Here is a 27294-nt window from a genome sequence, read left to right as displayed (position 1 = left end):
TGCATCTTGATACCTGGCAGTGCTCTGCTGGGAAGGGTGAATCCCCAAGAAAAGAGTGGGGTCCAGGAGGTTCTCAGGCCACACAGGGAAAAGCGGTTTCACTGCTAGAAGGACATTTGGTAGAGAATGTTGAAGCTACCTGGTCCCAGCAGACTCCAGAAGGTGGCCACATTTGCTGGTGCTGGGTCAAGGTCATTAGGGTCTGGCCTGGTGCCAGATGTGTGTCGTGATTTTCCACAATCCCTGAAAAGCTACTGCTACACTATCTCGCAAACTTTTTCTGGGGCAGGCTGGTACCTGGCCGCAGTCTCAAGGCACCGGCAGCAGCGGGGTCTAGCAAGCATTCCTGGGCACAGCCAACATTCGGCCATTGCTCACTCGACCATTGTGCAGTGAGACCCTCCTGCAGAGGGGCAGAACGGGTCAAAGCCACAGTCCTTCAGAAGTAAGGGGCTGGGAAAAACAGCCACATTGGAGACAAAACTCAGGAGACAGATACTGCCTGGGGTCTGGTCATGGAGAGTGAAAACGCAGGGAGTGGACAAAAGCTGAAGACAGAGGACAGGTGTGCGATTGCTAATCTGGGAGGACAGAGTTCCAAAACTAGAGACTGGGTAGCTGGGTGGCGCCATTTTCACCGCTCCCGCGCATGTGCATACACACCTAGGAGCGCTACAACACTCCACCCCACTAGGGTAGCAGCGCCATCTAGTGAAGAGCAGAGTCGTTATACTGAGCCCTGTCCAACTGGGCCAACTTCACTGTTCAAGAACACAAGTCTCATCGCCTGCTTAGTTTATGGACTATAAAGCGCTACATAGTCTGACTTCTAGGGGAAAGTGAAGTAATTTCACTCCTACTTCAATCTGTTAGCAGGTCCATCTATTCAATTTTCTTTCTTTTTTTTCTCTTTTATACTTCTTTTCTTTTTCTTGAATACAGAAAGAGAAAAAATTCATTTTTATTAAAAATTTTTTCTTTAATTTTTATTACTGTATTTTTTACTTTTGTGGAAAAATTTCCAAATTCTATTTTACTTCCATCATTTTATTTTAGTCTACTTCAGTGTATTCACTTTTTCAAATTTTCAAACGATTTCCTTTTTTTAATCTTTTTTCTTTTTTGTTTCTTTTCATTTTCTTGAATACAGAAAAAGAAAAAAATTCATTTTTATTTTTAATTTTTATTAAAAATATTTTTCTTTAATTTTTCTACTATATTCTTTACTTTTGTGTATATTTTGTCAATTTCTGTTATATTCCCATCATCTCATTTTAGTCTACTTCAGTGTATTCATGTTTCCAAATTCTCGAACGATTTCCTTTTTTTTACTCCCCCTGATTTTTTTCCCTAATCTGTCAAACCCCTTTCAACACCCAGACCAAAACACATCTAGGATCTAGCATCATTTATTTGATTTGTGTGTGTGTGTGTGTGTGTGTGTGTGTGTGTGTGTGTGTGTTTAATTTTTAATTTTAATATTTTTTTCATTTTAATTTTTCTACCTCATTAATTCCTTTCTCCCTTCAAAATGATAAAAAAAAAAAAAAAGGAATTCACCCCAAAAGAAAGAGCACAAAGAAACGATGGCCAGGGATTTAACCAACACAGATATAAGCAAGATGTCTGAACCAGAATTTGGAATCACCATAATAAGAATACTAGCTGGAGTCAAAAACAGATTAGAATCCCTTTCTGCAGAGATAAAAGAGGTACAAAAGAGCCAGAATGAAATTAAAAATGCTATAACTGAGCTGCAAACATGGATGGATGCAGTGGTGGCAAGGATGGATAAGGCAGAACAGAGAATCAACGATATAGAGGACAAACTTATAGAGAATAATGAAGCAGAAAAAAAAGAGGGAGATTAAGGCAAAAGAGCACGATTTAAGAATTAGAGAAATCAGTGACTCATTAAAAAGGAACAACATCAGAATCAAATGGGTCCAAGAAGAGGAAGAGAGAGAAATAGGGGTAGAAGGATTATGTGAAGAAATCATAGCAGAAAACTTTCCTAACCTGGGGAAAGACACAGACATCAAAATCCAGGAAGCACAGAGGACCCCCATTAGATTCAACAAAAACCAACCATCACAAGGCATATCACAGTCAAATTCACAAAATACTCAGGCAAGGAGAGAATCATGAAAGTAGCAAGAGAAAAAAAGTCCCTAACTTACAAGAGAAGACAGACCAGGTTTGCAGCAGACCTATCCACAGAAACTTGGCAGGCCAGAAAGAAGTGGAAGGATATAGTCAGTGTGTTGAATCAGAAAAATATGCAGCCAAGAATTCTTTATCCAGCAAGGCTGACATTCAAAACAGAAGGAGAGATAAAAAGTTTCCCAGACAAACAAAAATTAAAGGAGTTTGCGATCACTAGACCAGCCCTGCAAGAAATTTTAAGGGGGACTCTCTGAGGGGAGAAAAGATAAAAAAGTATATGTATATATACACGTGTATATGTATATATACTTTTTCATCTTTTCTCCCCTCAGAGGGAGGTATTTATTTATATAAATAAATAAATACCAAAAGCAACAAAGATTAGAAAGGACCAAAGAACACCACCAGAAACTCCAACTCTATAAGCATCATAATGGCAATAAATTCATATCATCTAGAGTGAGTATCAGTACTCACTCTAAATGTCAATGGACTCAATGCTCCAATCAAAAGACATAGGGTAACAATGGATAAGAAAACAAGATCCATCTATATGCTGTTTACAAGAGACCCACTTTAGACCTAAAGACACCTTCAGATTGAAAATAAGGGTATGGAGAACCATCTATCATGCTAATGGTCAACAAAAGAAAGCCAGAGTAGCCATACTTATATCAGAAAATCTAGACTTTAAAATAAAGACTGTATCAAGAGATGCAGAAGGACATTATATCATAATCAAGGGGTCTATCCACCAAGAAGACTTAACAATTGTAAACATTTATGTGCCAAATGTGTGAGCACACAAATATATAAATCAATTAAACACACAAAGAAACTCATTGATAGTAATACCATAATAGTAGACTTCAACACCCCACTCACAACAATGGAAAGATCATCTAATAAAAAAATCAACAAGGAAAAAATGGCTTTGAATGACACAGTGGACCAGATGGACTTAACAGATATATTCAGAACATTTCATCCTAAAGCAGTGGAATATACATTCTTCTCTGGTGCACATGGAACTTTCTCCAGAATAGACCATATACTGGGACACAAATTAGCCCTAAGTAAGTACAAAAAGATTGAGATCATACCGTGCATATTTTCAGACCACAATGCTATGAAACTGGAAATCAACCACAAGAAAAAAATTTGGAAAGGTAACAAATACTTGGAGACTGAAGAACATCCTACTAAAGAATGAATGGGCTAACCAAGCAGTTAAAGAGGAAACTACAAAGTATATGGAAGCCAATGAAAATGATAACACCACAACCCTAAACTTCTAGGATGCAGCAAAAGTGGTCATAAGAGGAAAGTAGATAGCAATCCAGGCCTTCCTAAAGAAGGAAGAAAGATCTCAGATACAAAACCTAACCTTACACCTTAAGGAAGTGGAAAAAAGAACAGCAAATAAAACCTAAAACCAGAAGAAGACAGGAAATAATAAAGATTAGAGCAGAAATTAATGCTATCAAAACAAAAAAAACCCAGAAGAGATCAATTAAACCAGAAGCTGGTTCTTTGAAAGAATTAACAAAGTTGATAAACCACTAGCCAGTCTGATCAAAAAGATAAAGGAAAGGACCTAAATGAAATCAAGAATGAAAGAGGAGAGATCACAACCAACACAACAGAAATAAAAACAATAATAAGAGAATATTATGAGCAATTATATGCCAATAAAATGGGCAATCTGGAAGAAATGGACAAATTCCTAGAAACAGACACTACCAAAACTGAAACAGGAAGAAATAGAAAATTTGAACAGACCCATAACCAGTAAGGAAATCAAATTAGTAATAAAAAATCTGCCAAAAAACAAGAGTCCAGGGCCAGATGGCTTTCCAGGGGATTTCTACCAAACATTTAAGGAAGATTTAACACGTATTCTCTTGAAACTGTTCCAAAAAATAGAAAAGGAAGGAAAACTTCCAAACTCTTTCTATGAAACCAGCATTACCCTGATTCCAAAACCAGACAGAGACTCCACTGAAAAGGAGAACTATAGACCACTTTCCCTGATGAACATGGATGCAAAAGTCCTCAACAAGATATTAGCCAACTGGCTCCAACAAAACATTAAAAAAATTACTCACCACAACCAAGTGGGATTTACACCTGGGATGCAGGGCTGGTTCAATATCTGCAAAACAATTAACGTGATTCATCACATCAATAAAAGAAAGGACAAGAACCATATGATCCTCTCAATATGATGCAGAGAAAGCATTTGACAAAATACAGCATCCTTTCTTGAGAAAAACCCTCAAGAAAGTAGGGATGGAAGGATCATACCTCGAGATCATAAAAGCCATATATGAACAATCCAACTCTAATATCATCCTCAATGGGGAAAAACTGAGAGCTTTCCCCCTAAGGTCAGGAACAAGACAGGGATGTCCACTCTCGCCACTGTTATTCAACATAGTATTGGAAGCGTTAGCCTCAGCAATCAGACAACACAAAGAAATGAAAGGCATCCAAATCGGCCAGGAGGAGGTCAGACTTTCACTCTTCACAGATGACATGATACTGTATATGGAAAACCCAAATGACACCACCAAAAAACTGCTAGAACTGATTCATGAATTCAGCAAAGTTGCAGGATATAAAATCAATGCACAGAATCGGTTGCATTCCTATACACCAACAATGAAGCAACAGAAAGACAAATCAAGGAATCGACCCCATTTACAATTGCACAAAAACCATAAAATACCTAGGAATGAATCTAACCAAAGAGGTGAAAAATCTATATGCTGAAAACTATAGAAGGCTGATGAAACAAATTGAAGAAGACACAAAGAAATGGAAAAAGATTCCACGCTCCTAGATAGGAGGAACAAATATTGTTAAAATGTCAATACTACCCAAAGCAATCTATGTATTCAATGCGATCCCTATAAAAATAACACCAGTATTCTTCACAGAGCTAGAACAAATAATCCTAAAATTTGTTTTTGTTTAATATGAAATTTATTGTCAAATTGGTTTCCATACAACACCCAGTGCTCATCCCAAAAAGTGCCCTCCTCAATACCCATCACCCACCCTCCCCTCCCTCCCACCCCCCATCAACCCTCAGTTTGTTCTCAGTTTTTAACAGTCTCTTATGCTTTGGCTCTCTCCCTCTCTAACCTCTTTTTTTTTTTTTTTCTTCCCCTCCCCCATGGACTTCTGTTAAGTTTCTCAGGATCCACATAAGAGTGAAAACATATGGTATCTGTCTTTCTCTGTATGACTTATTTCACTTAGCATGACACTCTCCAGTTCCATCCACGTTGCTACAAAAGGCCATATTTCATTCTTTCTCATTGCTACGTAGTATTCCATTGTGTATAGAAACCACAATTTCTTTATCCATTCATCATTTGATGGAAATTTAGGCTCTTTCCATAATTTGGCTATTGTTGAGAGTGCTGCTATAAACATTGGGGTGCAAGTGCCCCTATGCATCAGTACTCCTGTATCCTTTAGGTAAATTCCTAGCAGTGCTATTGCTGGGTCATAGGGTAGCTCTATTTTTAATTTTTTGAGGAAACTCCACATTGTTTTCCAGAGCGGCTGCACCAGTTTGCATTCCCACCAACAGTGCAAGAGGGTTCCCGTTTCTCCACATCCTCTCCAGCATCTATAGTCTCCTGATTTGTTCATTTTAGCCACTCTGACTTGCATGAGGAGATATCTGAGTGTGGTTTTGATTTGTATTTCCCTGAGGAGGAGTGACGTTGAGCATCTTTTCATGTGCCTGTTGGCCATCTGGATGTCTTCTTTAGAGAAGTGTCTATTCATGTCTTCTGCCCATGTCTTCACTGGATCATTTGTTTTTCGGGTGTGGAGTTTGGTGAGCTCCTTATTGATTTTGGATACTAGCCCCTTGTCCGATATGTCATTTGCAAATATCTTTTCCCATTCCGTTGGTTGCCTTTTAGTCTTGTTGATTGTTTCCTTTGCTGTGCAGAAGCTTTTTATCTTCTTGAGGTCTCAACAGTTCATGTTTGCTTTTAATTCCCTTGCCTTTGAGGAAGTGTCAAGTAAGATAATGCTGTGGCTGAGGTCAGAGAGGTTTGTTCCTGCTTTCTCCTCTAGGGTTTTGATGGTTTCCTGTCTCACATTCAGGTCCTTTATCCATTTTGAGTTTATTTTTGTGAATGGTGTAAGAAAGTGGTGTAGTTTCATCCTTCTGCATGTTGCTGTCCAGTTCTCCCAGCACCATTTGTTAAAGAGGCTGTCTTTTTTTCCATTGGATATTCTCCTGCTTTGTCAAAGATTAGTTGGCCATACTTTTGTGCATCTAATTCTGGGGTTTCTATTCTGTTCCATTGGTTTATGTGTCTGTTTTTGTGCCAATACCATGCTGTCTTGATGATTACAGCTTTGTAGTAGAGGCTAAAGTCTGGGATTGTGATGCCTCCTGCTTTGGTCTTCTTCAAAATTACTTTGGCTATTTGGGGCCTTATGTGGTTCCATATGAATTTTAGGATTGCTTGTTCTAGCTTTGAGAAGAATGCTGGTGCAATTTTGATTGGGATTGCATTGAATGTGTAGATAGCTTTGGGTAGTATTGACATTTTAACAATATTTATTCTTCCAATCCATGAGCACGGAATGTTTTCCCATTTCTTTATGTCTTCTTCAATTTCCTTCATAAGGTTTCTATACTTTTCAGCATACAGATCTTTTACATCTTTGGTTAGGTTTATTCCTAGGTATTTATGCTTCTTGGTGCAATTGTGAATGGGATCAGTTTCTTTATTTGTCTTTCTGTTGCTTCATTATTAGTGTATAAGAATGCAACTGATTTCTGTACGTTGATTTTGTATCCTGCGACTTTGCTCAATTCATGTATCAGTTCTAGCAGACTTTTGGTGGAGTCTATCGGGTTTTCCATGTATAATATGTCATCTGCAAAAACTGAAAGCTTGACTTCATCTTCGCCAATTTTGATGCCTTTGATTTCCTTTTGTTGTCTGATTGCTGATGCTAGAACTTCCAAAATATGTTAAACAACAGTGGTGAGAGTTGACATCCCTGTCATGTTCCTGATATCAGGAAGAAAGCTCTCAGTTTTTCCCCATTGAGGATGGATGATATTAGCTGTGGGCTTTTCATAAATGGCTTTTATGATGTTTAAGTGTTCCTTCTATCCGGACTTTGTTGAGGGTTTTTATGAAGGATGCGTTTTTTTTGTCAAAAGCTTTTTCTGCATCGATTGACAGAATCATATGGTTCTTATCTTTTCTTTTATTAATGTGATGTATCACGTTGATTGATTTGCGAATATTGAACCAGCCCTGCATACCAGGAATGAATCCCACTTGATCATGGTGAATAATTCTCTTTATATGCTGTTGAATTCGATTTGCTAATATCTTATTGAGATTTTTTGCATCCATATTCATCAGGGATATTGGCCTGTAGTTCTCTTTTTTTACTCGGTCTCTGGTTTAGTAATCAAAGTAATTTTGGCTTCATAGAATGAGTCTGGAAGTTTTTCTTCCCTTTCTATTTTTTGGAATAGCTTGAGAAGGATAGGTATTATCTCTGCTTTAAGTGTCTGGTAGAATTCCCCAGGGAAGCCATCTGGTCCTAGACTCTTATTTGTTGGGAGATTTTTGATAACTGATTCAATTTCTTCGCTGGTTATGGATCTGTTCAAGCTTTCTATTTCTTCCTGTTTGAGTTTTGGAAGTGTGTGGGTGCTTAGGAATCTGTCCATTTCTTCCAGGTTGTCCAGTTGGTTGGCATATAATTTTTCATAGTATTTCTTGATAATTGCTTGTATTTCTGAGGGATTGGTTGTAATAATTCCATTTTCATTCATGATTTTATCTATTTGGGTCATCTCCCTTTTCTTTTTGAGAAGCCTGGCTAGAGGTATCAATTTTGTCTATTTTTTTCAAAAAACCAACTCTTGGTTTCATTGAGTTTTTTAGATTCTATATTGTTTATTTCTGCTCTGGTCTTTATTATTTCTCTCCTTCTGATGGGTTTGGGGTGTCTCTGCTGTTCTGCTTCTAGTTCCTTTAGGTGTGCTGTTAGATTTTGTTTCTAAATTCAAAATTTTGTTTGTCTAAAAAAAACAAGATTTTTCTTGTTTCTTGAGATAGGCCTAGATTGCAATGTATTTTCCTCTCAGAACTGCCTTCGCTGCCTCCCAAAGCATTTGGATTGTTGTAGTTTCATTTTCTTTTGTTTCCATATATTTTTTAATTTCTTCTCTAATTGCCTGGTTGACCCATTCATTCTTTAGTAGGGTGTTCTTTAACCTCCATTTTGGAGGTTTCCAGACTTTTTCCTGTGGTTGATTTCAAGCTTCATACCATTGTGGTCTGAAAGTATGTATGGTATGATCTCAATTCTTGTATACTTATGAAGGGCTGTTTTGTGACCCAGTATGTGATCTATCTTGGAGAGTGTTCCATGTGCACTCAAGAAGAAAGTATATTCTGTTGCTTTGGGATGCAGAGTTCTAAATATATCTGTCAAGTCCATGTGATCCCATGTATCATTTAGGGCCCTTGTTTCTTTATTGATCCTGTGTCTAGATGATCTATCCATTGTTGTAAGTGGCGTATTAAAGTCCCCTGCAATTAACACATTCTTATCAATAAGGTTGCTTATGTTTATGATTGTTTTCTATATTTGAGGGTTCTCATATTTGGTGCATAAACATTTATAATTGTTAGCTCTTCCTGATGGATAGACCCTGTAATTATTATATAATTCCTTTCTTCATCTCTTGTTACAGCCTTTAGTTTAAAATCTAGTTTGTCTGATATAAATATGGCTACTTCAGCTTTCTTTTGACTTCCAGTAGAATGATAGATAGTTCTCCATCCCCTCACTTTCCATCTGAAGGTGTCCTCAGGTCTAAAGTAAGTCTCTTGTAGACAGCAAATAGATGAGTCTTGTTTTTTTACCCATTCTGATACCCTATGTCTTTCGGTTGGTGCATTTAGTCCATTTACATTCAGTGTCATTATAGAAAGATATGGGTTTAGAGTCATTGTGATGTCTGTAGGTTTCATGCTTGTAGTGATGTCTCTGGTACTTTGTCTCACAGGATCCCCCTTAGGATCTCTTGTAGGGCTGGTGTAGTGGTGATGAATTCCTTCAGTTTTTGTTTGTTTGGGAAGACCTTTCTCTCTCCTTCTATTCTAAATGACAGACTTGCTGGAGAAAGGATTCTCGGCTGCGTATTTTTCCTATCCATCACATTGAAGATTTCCTGCCATTCCTTTCTGGCCTGCCAAGTTTCAGTAGATAGATCTGTCACGAGTCTTATCGGTCTTCCTTTATATGTTAGAGTATGTTTATCCCTAGCTGCTTTCAGAATTTTCTCTTTATCCTTGTATTTTGCCGGTTTCACTATGATATGTCGTGCAGAAGATCGATTCAAGTTATGTCTGAAGGGAGTTCTCTGTGCCTCTTGGATTTCAATGCCTTTTTCCTTCCCCAGATCAGGGAAGTTCTCAGCTATGATTTCTTCAAGTACACCTTCAGCACCTCTCTCTCTTCCTCTTCTGGAATACCAATTATGCATATATTATTACGTTTCATCGCATCATTTAGGTCTCTAATTCTCCCCTCATACTCCTGGATTTTTTTTATCTCTCTCTCAGCTTCCTCTTTTTCCATAATTTTATTTTCTAATTCACTTATTCTCTTCTCTGCCTCTTCAATCCGAGTTGTGGTCGCCTGCATTTTATTTTTCAGCTCATTTATAGCATTTTTTAGCTCCTCCTGTTTCTTAGTCCCTTGATCTCTGTAGTAATATTCTCTGCTGTCCTCTATACTTTTTTCAAGCCCAGAGATTAATTTTATCACTATTATTTTAAATTCATGTTCTGTTATATTGCTTAAATCGTTTTTGATCATTTCGTTAGCTCTTGTTCCTTCCTGGAGTTTCTTTTGAGGAGAATACTTCCATTTTGTCATTTTGGATAGTCCTTGGAGTGGCGCGGAACTGCAGGGCTCTTCCTCTGTGCTATCTGGAGTAACTTGCATTGGTGGGCGGGGCCACAGTCAGACTGGTGTGTACCTTATCTTCCCCTCTCCCAAGGGCAGGACTCACTGTGGAGTGGTGTGGCCCCTGTCTGGGCTACTTTGACACTGCCACACTTGTGGTGCTGCTTTGATGGGATCTGGCATATTAGCTGGGGTGGATCCGCAAGGTGCACAGGGGCAGGAGGGGCAGACTCAGCTAGCTTTGCCTTCGGTAGTCTGCTTCGGGAGGGGCCCTATGGCACTGGGAGGCAGACCCGTCGGAGGGATGGATCCACAGAAGCACAGCATTGGGTGTTTGCGTGGTGCAAGCAAGTTCCGTGACAGAAACTGGTTCCCTTTGGGATTTTGGCTGGAGGATGGGTGAGGGACATGGCGCTGGCCAGCGCCTTTATTCCTCACCAAGCTGAGCTCTGTCCTCTGGGGCTCAACAACTATCCCTCCCATTGTCCTCTAGCCCTCCCACTCTCTGAGCAGAGCTGTTGACTTACAACATTCCAGATGTTAAGTCCCACTGGCTGTCAGAACATACTCCATCTGGCCCCTCTGCTTTTGCAAGCCAGACTCAGGGGCTCTGCCCTGCCAGGTGGGCTGCCCCTCCACCGCCCCGGCTCACTCCTGCCAGTCTGTTTAGTGCGCACCGCCTCTCCACCCTTCCTACCCTCTTCTGTGGGCCTCTCGTCTATGCTTGGCTCCAGAGAGTCCATTCTGCTAGTCTTCTGGTGGTTTTCTGGGTTTTTTAGGCAGATGTGGGTGGAATCTAAGTGATCAGGAGGACGCGGTGAACCCAGCATCCTCCTATGCCACCATCTTCCCCACACCTAAACCCAAATAATCCTAAAATTTGTATGGAACCAGAAAAGACCTTGAATAGCCAAACTGATCTTGAAAAAGAAAACCAAAGCAGGAGGCATCACAATCCCAGACTTCAAGATATACTACAAAGCTGTAATCATCAAGACAGTGTGGTACTGGCACAAGAACAGACACTCACATCAATGGAACAGAATAAAGAACCCAGAAATGGACCCACAAACGTATGGCCAACTGATCTTTGACAAAGCAGGAAAGAAGAGCCAATGGAATAAAGACAGTCTCTTCAGCAAGTAGTGCTGGGAAAACTGGACAGCGACATGCAGAAGAATGAACCTGGACCACTTTCTTACACCAGACACAAAAAATAAACTCAAAATGGGTGAAAGACCTCAATGTAAGACAGGAAGCCATCAAAATCTTCGAGGAGAAAGCAGGCAAAAACCTCTTTGATCTTGTCCGCAGCAATTTCTTACTCAACACGTCTCCAGAGGCAAGGGAAACAAAAGCAAAAATGAACTACTGGGACCTCATCAAAATAAAAAGCTTCTGCAGAGCGAAGGAAACAATCAGCAAAACTAAAAGGCAACCGACAGAATGGGAGAAGATATTTGCAAATGACATATCAGATAAAGGGTTAGTATCTAAAATCTACAAAGAACTTCTGAAACTCAACACCCAAAAAAACAATCCAGTGAAGAAATGGGCAAAAGACATGAATAGACACTTCTCCAAAGAAGACATCCAGATGGGCAACGGACACATGAAAAAATGCTCAACGTCACTCATCATCAGGGAAATACAAATCAAAACCACAAGAGACCACCTTACACCTGTCAGAATGGCTAACATTAACAACTCAGGCAGCAACAGATGTTGGCGAGAATGCGGAGAAAAGAGGATCACTTTTGCATTGTTGGTGGGAATGCAAACTGGTGCAGCCACTCTGGAAAACAGTATGGAGGTTTCTCAAAAAACTAAAAATAGAACTACCCTGTGACCCAGCAATTTTACTACTAGGCATTTATCCAAGGGATACAGGTGTGCTGTTTCGAAGGGACACATGCAACCCCCATGTTTATAGCAGCCTATTGACAATAGCCAAAGTATGGAAAGAGCCCAAATGTCCATCCATGGATGAATGGATAATGAAGATGTGGTGTAGTGTATATATATATATATACACACACACACACACACACACACACACACACACACACACACACAATGGAGTATTACTCAGCAATTAAAAAGAATGAAATCTTGCCATTTGCAACTACATGGATGGAACTGGAGGGTATTATGCTATTAGAGAAAGACAAAAATCATATGACTTCACTCATATGAAGACTTTAAGAGACAAAACAGATGAACATAAGGGAAGGAAAACAAAAATAATATAAAAACAGGGAGGGGGACAAAACAAAAGAGACTCATAAATATGGAGAACAAACTTTGCTGGAGGGGTTGTGGGAGGGGAGATCGGCTAAATGGGTCAGGGGCATTAAGGAATCTACTGAAATCATTGCTTCACTATATACTAATTTGGATGTAAATTTTAAAAAATAAAAAAATAAAGTTAAATCAAAAAAATAAATAAATAAACCTGGACCCCTCAATGTAAGACAGAAAGCCATCAAAATCCTCGAGGAGAAAGAAGGCAAAAACCTCTTTGATCTTGGCCGCAGCAACTTCTTACTCAACCTGTCTCCAGAGGCAAGGGAAACAAAAGCAAAAATGAACTACTGGGACCTCATCAAAACAAAAAGCTTCTGCACAGCAAAGGAAACAATCAGCAAAACTAAAAGACAATCGACAGAATGGGAGAAGATATTTGAAAATGACACATCAGATAAAGGGTTAGTATCTAAAATCTACAAAGAACTTCTGAAACTCAACACCCAAAAAACAAATAATCCAGTGAAGAAATGGGCAAAACACATGAATAGACACTTCTCCAAAGAAGACATCCAGATGGCCAATCAACACATGAAAAAATGCTCAACGTCACTCATCATCAGGGAAATACAAATCAAAACCACAATGAGATACTACCTTGCACCTGTCGAATGGCTAACATTAACAACTCAGGCAACAACAGATGTTGGTGAGGATGCAGAGAAATAGGATCTCTTTTGCATTGTTGATGGGAAAGCAAGCTGGTGCAGCCACACTGGAAAACAGTATGGAGGTTCCCCAAAAAGCTAATAATAGAAGTACCCTAACGACCCAGCAATTTGCAATTCTAGGCATTTATCCATGGGATACAGGTGTGCTGTTTCAAAGGGACACATGCACCCCCATGTTTATAGCAGCACTATCGACAATAGCCAAAGTATGGAAAGAGCCCGAATGTCTATAGATGGATGAATGGACAAAGAAGATGTGGTATATATATACAATGGAGTAATACTCAGCAATCAAAAAGAATGAAATCTTGCCATTTGCAACTACGTTGATGGAACTGGAGGGTATTATGCTAAGTGAAATTAGTCAGTCAGAGAAAGACAAAAATCATATAACTTCACTTATATGAGGACTTTAAGAGACAAAACAGATGAACATAAGGGAAGGGAAACAAAAATAATATAAAAACAGGGAGGGGGATAAAACATGAGACTCTTAAATATGGAGAACAATCTGAGGGTCACTAGAGGGGTTGTGGGGGGGGGGGATGAGCTAAATGGGTAAGGGGCACTAAGAAATTTACTCCTGAAATCATTGTTGCACTATATGCTAGCTAATTTGGATGTAAATTAAAAAAAAAAAAAGATAACCCCTGGGAAGCAGGGTGCTGGGGATAGGCTTAACAGTATAAACGTGCATTGAATAGTAAGTCCTAGAGATCTAATGCCCAGTACAATGAATATAGGCAACAATATTGTATTACAATCATCAAACTTGCTAAGAGACTAGAACTCAATTATCCTAACCACTGAAAAGAAATGGTAATTATGTAATGCGATAAAGGTGCTAATTATCACAAAATGGCAATCATATTAAAATATATATGTAACAAATTAACCTGTTATACACCTTAAATTTATACACTATTATAAGTCAAGTATATTTCAATAAAAAAATAACAGTAACAATTTTCAGAATCTCCAGTAGTGATGAAGGTTAGGTGAAATAGATGCTCCTGTATTGTTGGTAGTGAAATAAACAGGCAGAATCCTCTGAAAGCAAATAGGAAAGAATCCAGCATCAAGAGTCCTAGACATTTTTATTGTCTTTGATTCTTTCATTTTACAAGGAAACACCTTAAGGAAATAAGCCTTACAGGAAAATAAAAAGCTATGGGACAAACAAGTTCATTTGCAGCATTACTTACAATCATGAAAGGTTAGAAGTAAACCACATAAAATAGGGCAAGTCACAAAAATGAGGCAAATGAAGACTATGCCATAACAAGGGAAATGTTTAGATATGGCAAAAGAAAAATAAAACCCAAATTATATATTTAATATGCTTACACCTATGTAAAGATAAATCAACAGAAGAGAAAGAAATTAACCAAAATGTGTTTATATAGGATTATGCCAGGAAAATGAACATTGTTCTGCTCATCTTGTCCTTTTTCCAATTTCACAAACTTAACAAAAACCATTTTATTGAGATATAACTCACATACCATAAAATTCATCCTTTTAAAGTATACAATTCAGAGGCTTCAGTATAATCACAGTTGTGCAACCATCACTATATCAATTTTAGGACATCTCATTACCCCAAAAAGAAACCCAGTGCCCTTTAGTAATCACTCCCCATCCTCCCTGACCAGCCCCCAGCCCTAGGCAACCACTTATCTGCTGCACCATTTTACATTCCTACCAGCAATTACTTAAACTTTTATAACAACAAAAAATGTACAATAGGCCTGTACAATTGAACTGCTGCTTGCTGTAAGGCAATGCTACATCTCAACTGGCTCAACATTTGCAAAGTAAAATAGTGGCTCCAGTAAAATACAAGCTGGGCTTCTACAGGTTGGCAGCTTTCCTGTTTGCTGAGATGGGTTGTGAGACAGGTGCCTCTTTTCTTTTTTTTTTTTTAATTTTTTTTTAACATTTATTTATTTTTGAGACAGAGAGAGACAGAGCATGAACAGGGGAGGGGCAAAGAGAGAGGGAGACACAGAATCTGAAACAGGCTCCAGGCTCTGAGCTGTCAGCACAGAGCCTGACGCGGGGCTCGAACTCACGGACCATGAGATCATGACCTGAGCCGAAGTCGGACGCTTAAGGGACCGAGCCACCCAGGCACCCCTAGTTGCCTCTTTTCTTTTTTAAAACAGACTGCATTTTGTTTGCTTAGCAACAGGAAATAGGGTGGTCTTTAATCTTAAAATTCTGACATTGTTATGTGTCTCAAGCAGTTTCTGAGCCAGGAAAGCTGAAGAGAGAATGTTGTGTTTCACATTCTTGTTGACACAGGAATAATATTAGGAATTGAACAGTTTGAGACAGACATTATTGCCAAAAGAAGGTGCATGTATCAGTATTTAAGGATCTGAAATAATTATCAATGTTTCTACGCCTTCCTATTACTTTCTGTAGCTCAGTGCTTGAGGTAAATCTCTAATCCAGGATTTTGGTTCAGTTCTTCCTTTTCCTGACACAATTCTCTATCTGTAGTTTCTTTAAACATTTTAGGAGCTGGGGAAAGTGATTGCAAAGGAAATGGATATGACTAAAAATAATGTTTATTTTTGAGAGAGAGAGAGAGACAGAGCATGAGTGGGGGAGGGGCAGAGAGAGACAGACAGAATTCGAAGCAGGCTCCAGGCTCTGAGCTCTGAGCTGTCAGCACTGAACCCAACACGGGGCTAGAACCCACAAATGGTGAGATCATGACCTGAGCCAAAGTCAGACGCTTAATGGACTGAGACACCCAGGGCCCCCAGAAGGTAACTTTTAAAACCAGGACTACATCTTTACTGGGGGGAAAGAAGAGAGACCTAGTTTACAATTATTATAATGATGACTTAGTTAATAATTACTAACTACAGGGGCACCTGGGTGGCTCAGTCAGTTAAGCATCTGACTTTGGCTCAGGTCATGATCTCATAGTTCATGAGTTCAAGCCCTGTATCACTCTCTGTGCTAAGAGCCTGAAACCTGCTTCAGATTCTGTGTCTCCCTCTCTCTCTGTCCCTCCCCTGCTCACACTCTGTCTCTCTTTCTCTCTTAATAAACATTTAAAAATTAAAAAAAATTACTAACTACAGCTGTCAAAGCAGGTAGATCTTAATCATTACTGTACTTTGAAAAATACATGTTATACTTCACATTCTTTAAAAAATGCTCAGAAAATCTTAATTTTTTTCTTACTATATTATTATTTCTTTCACAGGTGAGGGAACTGAGAAATATCAAGATGAATGCAGACTAGAAATGGAACTATCAGACCAAATTTTCAGCTTTCACACAGTTCAATGATTATTTCTAGTTTCTGTGTAAGCAAGTCCTTAAGTCACATTGAGATTTCAAAAACAATCCCTTAATAAAAATTTACATATAACAATCCTAAAGGAATTATTTTACTTCATCATGTGTTATAAACTGAATTGTGTCCCCCTTCCCCAAATTCTTATGTTGGAAGCCCTAATTCCCAGTATGACTACTGGGAGACAGGGTCTTTAATGGGATGACTCAGGTTAAATGAGTTTGTAAGGGTGGGGCCCTAATCCAATATGACTGGTGTCCTGATAAGAGGAGGAGATACCAGAGATCTCTCTCTATACACACACACACACACACACACACACACACAGAGAGAGAAGAGGCCATATGAGGACAGAGAGAAGGGACAGCTGTCTGCAACCCAAAGAGAGAGGCCTGATCTTGGACTTCCAGCTTCCAGAATTGTGAGAAAATAAATTTCCATTGTTTAAGCCCCCAGTCTACAGTATTTTGTTATGGCCACCTGAGCTGGCTAAGACATCATGCCAAAGTAATTCTTAACACTTCTTTCATTTTGCCACTGTGATAGATTATAGACACAATCAATTCACAACTAAGGCCACAAAGAGATATCTCTGGCCATTAAATCCAATAGTCACTAGAACCATATTAATTTTAAAATGGATCCGTTAAGTTTAGGCTTCAAAGGTATCTTCTAGAAGTAACTTTGTTGGGCAAATCCCTATAACATAAATCAACTACAAGCTGTTACCACCCGGTGGCTTTACGTCCCATTTCTTTAACTCATAGGTAGCCTCTCCATCCCCAGAGCTCGTGTCACCACTCTCTAGATAAGTGGCAAAAAGCTGGACCAAAGAATGGCTACTCTCACGGAGACCAAAGACGGAGATGATGGGGACAGTGGTGAGAGTGGTGGCAGGATCAGTGAACATTTGCCAAGCACTTACCAGGTGTCAAACAGATTTATATTCATTACCTTTTTTTAATTCTCAAAACAACCATTATTATTGTACTCATCCTTATGGGACTTAGCAAGGTTGAACAATTTGCTCTTGGTCACAGATTCAAACCCACACACGAGGACTCCAATGCCCATCTCTTATGCTACAACACTCAAAATGGAATCAATGAAGCTCAAATTGTATCATTGAACCACAGCTTTTTTGAAAAACAAACATAAAAGTCTCTAATAATAAATTGGAAGTCTACATCCAATTTCCTACTAAATTCAACCAGTATAAAATCAGACCTATTAAAATAGGACACTAAGTGGAACCTGTACCTGATAAATAAAACCAAGTCTATATAGGGTAAATGGGAAGAGTAGGAGAAGAGCAGATAAAAACTTCAACATAAATTCAGCATTCCTAAATTGTACCAATTGGTGATTTTCAAAAAATAAACACACACACCCCAGCACCAACATTTTCCCCAATACCCCTAGGTTTATGCAATTAACCTTGATCAAAACAATAGAAAGCCACAGCATGCAAAAAAAGAAGCTTAACAAGTGTCTGAGAATATCAAGACAATAGCCTTTTCTTTTATAATACACTTTAGTATGCTCTGTACATGCTCTGTGGTTCCTATACAGGGTGGCTCGGGATATAACTGTGTCTCTTAGAGCTTCCTGTTAAAAAAGAAATGTGCAGGACTACATTAGAAAGACAGAATGCCAACTCCAGTTTCTAATTTTGAGAGAGGTGAGGATAGAAGCAACTAACATACTACAATTAAAAGAGCGATCCCATACACAGGCAGGCTCTTTCTTCCTAAAATGGATTAACCACTGCTCATCCCTTCCTCAAACTTTTTGGGTTTTTTTACTGTATTAACATTATTTTAAAATTTTTTAAATGTTTATTTATTTTTGAGAGAGAGAGAGAGAGAGAGAAACAAAGCACGAGTGAGAGAGGGGCAGAGAGAGAGGGAAACACAGGATCCGAAGCTGGCTCCAGGCTCCGAGCTGTCAGCACAGAGCCCGACCCAGGGTTCGAACCCACGAACCACAAGATCATGACCTGAGCCGAAGTTGATTGCTCAACCGATTGAGCTACCCAGGCGCCCCTAGTGTATTAATGTTATTAAACTAATTAGAGTTTCTATTTCTTGAGGATAGCTGGATTGCTGGCACAAAGCATACGTGTACATCCAACCCCCTGAACAGTCAAAAATCTGTATATACCTTAACTACTAATAGTCTCCTGTTGACTGGAAGCCTTATCCACAACACAAATGGTCGATTAACACATACTTTTAATATTATATGTGTTATATACTGCATTCTTACAATAAAGCAAGCCAGAGAAAAGAAAATCATAAGGAAAATACATGTACAAACTGTACATAAAGTTCAACATCTGTGAATAAGTGTACCCGTACATTGTTCAAGGGTCAACTGCATATATAATTGTGATAGTTATTGCCAGATTCCTTTCCAAAAAAGTTCTAGGCATGAATACATTTTTTTCAGACTACATGAAAAAGACTTTTTTTTTTTCTAATACATTATTTCATAGAATATAAGTATATGAAGTTTGGAAAATCTTATAAAAAATGGAAATCAAAATTTGTTCTCCTGTGGAGGCTTCCATAATCCCTTGTACCATCAAAGGGAGAAAAGAAACAGTGTTTTCCACAAATTTTGTCTTCCTCTTGCCAAATCGGCTTGTTTCCGTTTCCCCTTCTCCTTGACTTTTTCTCTCTTCCCTATCACTCTACTACAAGATGTGTACCTATATATATATGAATGCAATTTTCTCACCTGTAAGAGTCTTTGACACATAACACACTTGTCACATAATTCCACCACAGAGACAGCAAAGGAGTGATAGTTGTGTAGCCAAATGTCTTCACAAAAGGAAAATTTAAAAATATGGTTATTTTCATTCTTGACTGTGAGAAAGAGGTTAAGTCTCTTCCAGAGAGACTTCTTCCCACCATTCTCCTAAGTGAAACCTTTCTTGCAATGACTGAGAAGCAAAGTTGATGTATTTATTAATTAAGGCTCTGCCACTGACCAGCTAGGTGATCTGGAGACAAGTTACTTAATTTCTTTGGGCCTCCATCTCCTAATTTGTAAAATGGGCATAAAAATAAATCTTACTTCGGAAAGTTGTTGTAACGAGTGTGTGTAGACATGTGTGTGTGTGTACTGTATTCTATAAAGTCCTTAGAACCGTACCTGACACAGAGTAAGACCAATGCAAATGTTAGCTGTCATTCTGAGCCACACTACCCACTTGGGAGGTACCCTCAAAAGGAAGCAGGATGTGGAGAGTTCAAACTTCATCCGGCCTCAGACTCCAGTGGAATGGGGCACACCCCTCGCTCAAGAAGAATGGCTCCCTCCTCTTCCTCACTGCAGGCTGGTGGGCTGCTACCACTCACCAGGTGGAGCAGTGGATGGGCCTAGACCCTACCGTGCAGGAGCTCATGGTCTAATGAGCATGGAGAGAAGAGCATTTTCTAGCGTCTCCTGAAAAAAAAGGCCTGCAAATCTAGTATTAGCGCCAGGACTTGAAAAACTTTGTGTAATTCAGTTTAATTTTTAAATGTCTTGTGAATAGAAACACATACAAGTGAAAAAGCTATTTAGATAAAAGAGGCCCAGCTGAACACCTTCTGACTTTGTCATTGCTCTAGGTCAAATAAAGTCACAACTCTGCGAGGGTGTATCACTATCCCAAGCAAGGTACAATGTCCCAGTATTAGAAACCTGGGCAACCGCTCAGAGCCCCACTTTAGGGAGATGCTTGCACTCTTCAGAATTGAGCAGTGGATCAAGGAGACTGCTGGTGAATGAGGTACTGTGGGCCAGTAAGGGTAAGAAATTGGGGCCTATATAGATAACTTTAAGTAATAACCCAACCACTTTACTCTTGCCCTGCACTGCTCTCTCCAGTAGCCGGTATGACAGGGCCAGACCCATATCTATGGGAACCTCACCATCCCAGTACATGCCCACAGTGTCCTTCTGGCCTGGGAGCTTCCCTCACTGCTCTGCAGCAGCCAGGAGTAGAGCCAGCCACAACATTCAGTCAATGACAGATAGGAACTGAAGAATATATCCCCACTCCCTTTTCTACGCCCATGTGTGAAGACACTAAGGCATGCGCTACACAGTCTTCCAAGGTTCCCCAATAGGACTGAGCTCTGGCTGCTCACAGTAGTAACCCATTCAATCATTCAATCACACACTACTGGTTGTGTCACCTTCCTCTCTCCTCTGTGCTTCCTGGGACCACCTCCCAAATAAACCACTTACACTCCAATCCTTGTCTTAGGATCTGCTTCCAGAAGATTCCAACCTGAGTCATTTTCTCTTTATGGGTATTTCAGGAGAGTCTTACCCTTTACCCTTGCCATCATGTTATTTCAATCACTTGTCTCCTCCACAATGCCGGTCACTTCAGCCCTTGGAGATGAGCCCAGGCCCTACAGTGGCTGCCTTGGTCTTGTGAATACTGCTCAGATCCCAGGAGCCACGGTCTGTCCTCTGGAAACGGAACTCTTCCCATCATGTAATACTGGGCTGTCTTCCCTGTTTGGTGCCTCCCCTGCAACAGGGCTGCTCCCCACCACAGTTTCACCACCTCTCCTGACACAGCTCCAACCCACAGGTGAAGCCACTGTACACAAAGTGCACATGTCTTCTCAACTGGAAGTTCTTCTTCAGCAGAGCTTTAAGGTATTTCTTCTGCCCTACCAAGCCAACTCAAATGGATTCTCCTTTAAAAAAATTTTTTTTTTTAGCGTTTATTTATTTTTGAGACAGAGAGAGACAGAGCATGAACAGGGGAGGGGCAGAGAGAGAGAGAGAGAGAGAGACACAGAATCCGAAACAGGCTCCAGGCTCTGAGCTGTCAGCACAGAGCCCGACATGGGGCTTGAACTCACGGACCACGAGATCATGACCTGAGCCGAAGTCGGACACTTAACCGACCAAGCCACCCAGGCGCCCCGGATTCTCCTTTTAGTGTAAACATGAGCAGTTCAGAGACAGATGCTCTGCTTTCCTTGGCTCACCTGATTTAGCTGGAATATTATAGCACCAAATGAGACCAAGGTTAGGCACAAATGCAGCATCTAAATGGATAATTGGAATATTTTGCATGATGTTGGCCAGGGTGTTTTTATTGGATCAGGAATTTTTCCCAACTTTTGAAGAGCATTTCACCCACACCACCTCAGATGGCAGGGCAGCAAGATGGCTAACTGCATGGACACTGAAGCCAAAGAGTCTGGATTTGAGTTTTGGCTCTGCCTCGCTGTGTAGTCTTGGGGAAGTTAACTAACCTCTCTGAGCCTTCCCATGAAATGAGGATAACAACAGCATCTACTTCCAGGATTGTTGAGATGATTAAATGAGTTGATGACCATAAAGTGCTTCATGTAGCACCTGGCACAGAATAAGTGTGCACTGATCATTACCCATTGTTACAGTTAACATGAGAAGTAGAAGTAACAGCCCGCATAACCATTCTCCATGTGACCCTTGCAGGAAGTATTACAACAGTGAAATGGACCTCTCCAGTTAGCCTTCAGCCCTGTGACAAAATTCCCTGGTCCTCCACAGATCTCCAGCCAGGCCTAGCACGGTACACTCTTGCTGTGAAGGATCCAGTTCACTTCTGCTTTTAGTAGAACAAGTTTCATAGTATAATAGTTCAAAGATTGCCTCGGGTAGTTTCAACATTTTAACAATATTTGTTATTCCTATCCAGGAGCATGGAATCTTTTTCCTTTTTTTTGTGTCTTCTTCAATTTCTTTCATACAATGGAGTATTACTCACCAATCAAAAAGAATTAAATCTTGCCATTTGCAACTACATGGATGGAACTGGAGGGTATTATGCTAAGTGAAATTAGTCAGTCAGAGAAAGACAAAAATCATATGACCTTACTCATATGAGGACTTTAAGAGACAAAACAGATGAACATAAGGGAAGGGAAACAAAAATAAAAACAGGGAGGGGGACAAAACAGAAGAGACTCATAAATATGGAGAACAAACTGAGGGTTACTGGAGGGGTTATGGGAGGGGGGATGGGCTAAATGGGTAAGGGGCACTAAGGAATCTACTCCTGAAATCACTGTTACACTATATGCTAACTAATTTGGATGTAAATTTTAAAATATAAAAAAAAATTTTCTCTCTCTCACACAAACACACACAAAAATAGTTCAAAGAAACTTCACAAACCCCATCCCAAAATTGATATCTCATTCACAAATGACAATACATACGCTTTGATTTTTTTTTTAATTTTTTTTTTAACGTTTATTTTTGGGGAGAGAGAGACAGAGCATGAGAGGGGGAGGAGAGAGAAAGAGGGAGACACAGAATCTGAAACAGGCTCCAGGCTCTGAGCTGTCAGCACAGAGCCCGACGTGGGGCTCAAACTCATAGACCGCGAGATCATGACCTGAGCTGAAGTTGGACGCTTAACTGACTGAGCCACCCAGGTGCCCCTTGATGTTTTTTTATGTATGTTCTCTAGTCACTGCTCATATAAAAAACTAAGTAACTAGAACATGCCAAAAGACCAACAGAATTAGAATTTACACCCTGCCCCAACAACAAAAAAATGCAATGTATAATAGAGGGAAAGGATTACTGAATTATAGTAAAATTTGTGAGGATCCGAATGGGGGCTTGAACTTTGTCTTTTTGCTATCTATTAACCAAAAACCAAAAGTTTACTAGGTAAACTAATCATGGAAATAAGCTTGGGGAACAAGTAGACCAATTATTAATTCTCTTAAGAGAACACAGGACTCTGAAAAGTAGCCAGAGGAGGCATGAAAACTCTGGATGCCTTATTATGAAACTGAGCTAGAGTTTTACATTGAGAAAATGGACAATCACTGCTTGATGACTTTTCTTGATAGAGTATCCATGTTACTGCTATGGTTGAAAGGTATACAATCACTTAAAAAATATAGCTTCTTATAATTCAGAATTATCATTAATTTGACAAGTCCTCTCCCCCTCATCAGTGTTTTCCACTTTAATGGCAACCCTCAAGTTAGGCTCTTAGTTAATTCTTCCTGTCTGAACAAACCCTGATTCTTCAGTTCCACCAACTCCTTCCCCCAGTTCGTCCTCCATGGCACCTCCAGCCTTATCTCCCTGCTGCTGCACAGCTGTGATGTCACTGCTCCATCCACAAGTCCTGCCTTTACCTGCCCCAACACATATACACACACACTATTACACATGCCCACGCATGCGTGCGCGCGCGCACACACACACACACACACACACACACACACACACACGATTCCAGGAGGAAATCTCAATTCTTAATGTGGCACTAAGAAGTTCCATGATATAACTTTCCAACCTTACTGTCTACCACTTCCGTACAAGAACACTGGACTTCAGCCAGGCTGCACAACTGCCCACTGGGCTTTCCTGCTTCTACTCCTTTAATCATGACATCTCCTGGCCTTCGAATGTCTACCACATCCCCACTGACTGATATCTTTCCCATCCTTCACACTAGTTCAAACACCACCTCCTCCACTGAGTCTTGGGCCACTCATTTTGGTAGAAGCATACCTTCTTTCTTCATGCAGCACATGCCCACCACATGTAACTGGCATTCATTACATACTATCTTGTGCCTTAGAAAGGACATCTCCTTGTAGGAAGCACCTTGAGCACAAGCCCTGTGGAATTCATAGGGGGATCTCCTACTGTGGCTTCTCACACAGATCACATGCTTAAAAACGATTTATTGACTTCAACCAGTGACACCATATTGCGCTTCAGGCCAATACCTGAAGACCAACAACTCTGGGAACAGAGACTAATTCATATGACTGTCTAAAGAAGACATGTATGGATTTCCACCGGAAAAAAAATGTAACTCATATGATAAGCAATTATTCTGGAATTAGCATATAATAAGGATTCATTAATTCATCATTTTACTAAAATGTATTTACCTTTTAATTGATGGAACACCAATAAGAAATTGAATATAGGCAAGAAAGAAATTTCTCAAAATGTTACCTAATTGATTGTTATATACAGTCAATAATCAAAGCTTTTAAGATGACACTTTATAGTACACAGGAAAATACCTGTCTTCTAATTATTATATGTAACGTCTTTAAGGGGTTGTCAGCTGTATGTCTCTTGCCCTAATTTTAAATATAACTTAAAAGGAGACTATGTAATTGTATGTAAGGTAAGGGATCACTAGTGCAAATACAAAAAAAAGTCTCCCATTTTACTTAAGTACCATTGACACTGCTGTACTAAGAATGCCTTTATCAGGAATGGCATAGAAAGAACAAACCGGCTTATAGATTAAAAACACATCAATTATTTCATGACCCAATGTCAAACAGAAAAACTGCCTGAATGGTTTAGAAGTCTATCACATCATACCACATTCGGCATACATCTAATGGCACAGAAATCATTTATCATTAAAAGGCCTTTTTATATAGGTCAAGGTTTCTGGGGCTTGGTGTTTTGTATCTTACAGTTTAAAGAATGCTCTAAATTCTAGGTTTTTTAACTTTTTAATCTTTGGGAAGGAAAACTAAAACTTCCTATAAACTCAGATTAATGCCTGCTAATGCATGGAAAAAAGGAAAACTAAAACCTTCCTCCTACTATAAAAACAAAATAGTGTGGCCTCTGTTTCTTTTCTGATAAGAGTCTTAAATACCAAACAGTTAACTGCATAATAACATTTACTGGCAGCCAGGCAGCCTGCTTAGCAGATATATAAAGCAGGTAAAAGGAGAAAAAGTTAATTTCTTGGCTGAATGATTCCATCGGTAGCTATAGGGCAAACCTGAAAGTCTTTTAGTAAAGTAGCAGTTGGTTCTTCTATCAATCTGTAGCACACATACTCTTCCAAGGAAAGCATTAAATATGAAAATCATATCCCGTTATCATCTGTTTCCAGCTTTCAGCCCAGTAAGCTTTTCTTAATGAATGCTGCAGCCTAAGGAACAAGCACGCTGTTGGCTTTTCTGAATAATGGAGTGATGCTACCATTTTTGCTTATTACAATATCGACTGGCTGAGGGGGTTTCACACATAGTCACAAGTGACTACTCTTGCCAGCATGCTCCAAGTTATTACAAGATGTTTTTAGACATTTCATCTAAAAGAGCTTTACTGCTTTTAGTGAAGAAAACATCTATGGTCTTGAACAGAATCATTTATATGGAGATAGGCTGCAGGATTAGAAGCCTGCATTACGGCAGATACATAGCAGAATTTATTTAAGTATTCCTTGCCAGTCTTTTTGTCTGTTGCTTAGATATGCAATCTTTTCTTTCCACTTTCTCTGTGAAAAGGTTAAAATGTACAAAATTATATATACAAAGAAAAGAAGCAAAATTCCATATTTTGTTTACCTTTTATTTAAAACATTTCTGGAATGAAGAAAAAAAGCAGCGACAAAGCATTATTTAGAGAAACATAATTTCACCTGCTAACAACACTAAGGTTTTCTTTGGAATCTATCTCTTTTAAACCTGCTGTGACTGCTTTTTAGCAAATTTAATTGAATTAGACATTAAAGCAATACTCTATAAGTCTTTAAATAATACTTAAGGTTTAATAAAAAAGATCTCTGTAATAAGATGATTTTATTTAAAACAATATAGTAAAAGAGAAACACTCCAGAAATCCTCTGTTAACAGAAAGTTTATTGTTTTAATTTATTACCTTTTCTCTGTCTTCATCTTTCAGTTCACCTTTTATTCCAGGTCTATCTTTTGAGAGTAGCTGTGTCTTCTTAATTTGAGCCTCATATTCGGTCTAAACAGAAACAAAGTTTTGTTTTTGTGGTGGCTCTTATTATAACCAGCATCTGCCTATATTTTTTAGTCTTTAGAGTATAAAACAGTGAAGTAGAAAGTAAAAGTTGATGTTACTAAGAAATTCAACTTATCTTAGAATAGAAAATTTCACAAATAAAATGTCAAAAGCTGAGGTCTATAAAATGCTGTATGTTTTTAAATAAGACCTGATGGCTTCTTACTGTCTTCCATCAATTTAGGGAATAAAACCTTAGCATATTAAGCTATCAGGAAAATCCAGTTACTTTATTATGAAAGCAGCACATTAGACAGTGTTTACCCTGAAAAGTTTTGTCCTAAAGGAAAATAAATCAATCCTACAGACTTCTTATCTTTATAGATATCTACATTAGTATCATGGTCCTACTAATCACAGGAACAGAGTATATTATTTGCTAGCTCATCAACTTGAAACAAACTCCATTTTCTATGAATAAAAATATACAGGAAACATCAATGATCAGCACCATAGTAATGAAGTTTGCTCTGGCACTAATAACTACATGAAGATGCCTGCATCATTATCGCACTATAATTGATGAAAGTGATTCCATCATAAAATGACTTTTTCTTAAAAGCAAGGCATAAAAAGGGCTTTGATTCAGTATGTTAGTAATTAAAGCCTTAAGAAATTCACGGATGGTGGTTCATCACAGATAAGTATCAGAACATTTTCTAAATTAGGCCGTGATGCACTGCAATTAGAAAAACACCTATGAGATAATCAGAGAACTGTTTCCTTAGTTCTTAGTCTGAACATGAAATTGGCCTGAGCTTTGTTTTGACATATAAAAAAACAGACAACCATCATGAAAACTCACTTGTTTCCCTCAAAATATCTTAAAAGATATTACATGCTGCCCCATTTCTAATAAGAATTTAGCAGGGAATTTTTTTTCTCTATCAGAATGCTATTAACATGATAGATGACAGTAATAATCTAAAGAAATACCTAATTAAATGGAAGTTTTATAAGGCCGGTAAAAAAGATAAACCAAGAAAAGATTTAAAAATAAAGCAATTAAGACAATAC

The 27294-nt window shown here is 39.0% G+C and overlaps 1 protein-coding gene across 2 annotated transcripts in view; it reads right to left on the bottom strand.

The window, feature by feature from the left end:
- KIZ (kizuna centrosomal protein) overlaps positions 1-27294 on the bottom strand; it is a 144249-nt gene that overhangs the window by 95827 nt on the left and 21128 nt on the right. For both annotated transcript variants that reach the window (XM_042931755.1, XM_042931756.1), the window contains exon 4: positions 26128-26220. In XM_042931755.1, the coding sequence (XP_042787689.1) occupies positions 26128-26220 (93 nt within the window). The remainder of the gene's footprint in view (positions 1-26127; positions 26221-27294) is intronic.

Source organism: Panthera leo, chromosome A3, assembly GCF_018350215.1.
Source record: "Panthera leo isolate Ple1 chromosome A3, P.leo_Ple1_pat1.1, whole genome shotgun sequence".
NCBI classification, from domain to species: domain Eukaryota; kingdom Metazoa; phylum Chordata; class Mammalia; order Carnivora; family Felidae; genus Panthera; species Panthera leo.
The sequence above is the reverse complement of the archived record's forward strand: the minus strand, read 5'-3'. Positions and strand labels throughout refer to the sequence as shown.